Source organism: Buceros rhinoceros, unplaced genomic scaffold (assembly GCF_000710305.1).
Source record: "Buceros rhinoceros silvestris isolate BGI_N320 unplaced genomic scaffold, ASM71030v1 scaffold24866, whole genome shotgun sequence".
In the NCBI taxonomy this organism is placed as follows: domain Eukaryota; kingdom Metazoa; phylum Chordata; class Aves; order Bucerotiformes; family Bucerotidae; genus Buceros; species Buceros rhinoceros.
This window is the reverse complement of record NW_010417272.1, coordinates 1-704: the sequence shown is the minus strand read 5'-3', so window position 1 is coordinate 704 and position 704 is coordinate 1. Positions and strand designations below refer to the sequence as shown.

The following is a 704-nucleotide window of genomic DNA, read 5'->3' as shown; positions in this document are numbered from 1 at the left end:
GCCGAGGGGGAAGCCTGGTCCCCGGGGTGCTGGGGTGGAGCTCCTGCAGCCTGTGCCACAGGGCTGGAGAAGGTGCCCAAGCAGACGATAAACGAGATCCTGGCCAACGAAGGCCTCCGGAAGTTCAATAACTACGTCCAGGTGAGGAAGGGGAGCAGGGGGCTCCTTTCTGTCCATCCCTGTCCCTCTGTCCATCCTTCCATCTGTCCACCCATCTCTTTGTTCCTCTGTCCATCCACCCATCCCTCCACCTTCCCACCCATCTCTCCCTTCTTCCATTTGTCCGCCTATCCCTCCCCATCCCTCTCTCCCTCCACCCATCTGTCTCTCCATCCATCCATCCACCCATCCCTCCGTCATTCCTCCATCCATCCACCCACCCCTCCATCCCTCCATCCTTCTGTCCCTCCAACCACCCATTCAGGCCTCCCTCCCTCTGTCCATCCCTCCTTCCTTCCACCCATCCCTCCCTTCACCTACCAGCCCACCCCTCTGTCCCTCCCTGTTTCCCACCATCTCTCCATCCCTCTGTCCCTCCCTGTGTCCCACCATCTCTCCATCCCTTCCTCCCTCCGTCCATTCCTCCATTCCTCCACCTCGGCCCCACTGCTGAGGCCTCTCCCCTCCCTCCCTCCCTCCCGTCAGAGCTGCATCAGCTGGAACAGGGACATCCTGAAGCGAGCGCTGGGACTGGCCGAGCCTGA

At 61.5% G+C, this 704-nt stretch overlaps 1 protein-coding gene across 1 annotated transcript in view; it reads left to right on the top strand.

Moving 5' to 3' along the window:
- The window catches only part of LOC104495216 (protein-arginine deiminase type-3-like), a gene marked incomplete at both ends in the record, with an annotated part of 3427 nt that extends 2734 nt beyond the window's left edge, over positions 1-693 (top strand). Inside the window, 2 exons of the mRNA XM_010138157.1 lie at positions 62-141; positions 646-693. Coding sequence (XP_010136459.1) covers positions 62-141; positions 646-693 — 128 coding nt within the window. The remainder of the gene's footprint in view (positions 1-61; positions 142-645) is intronic.
- Positions 694-704: the final 11 nt, after the last annotated feature.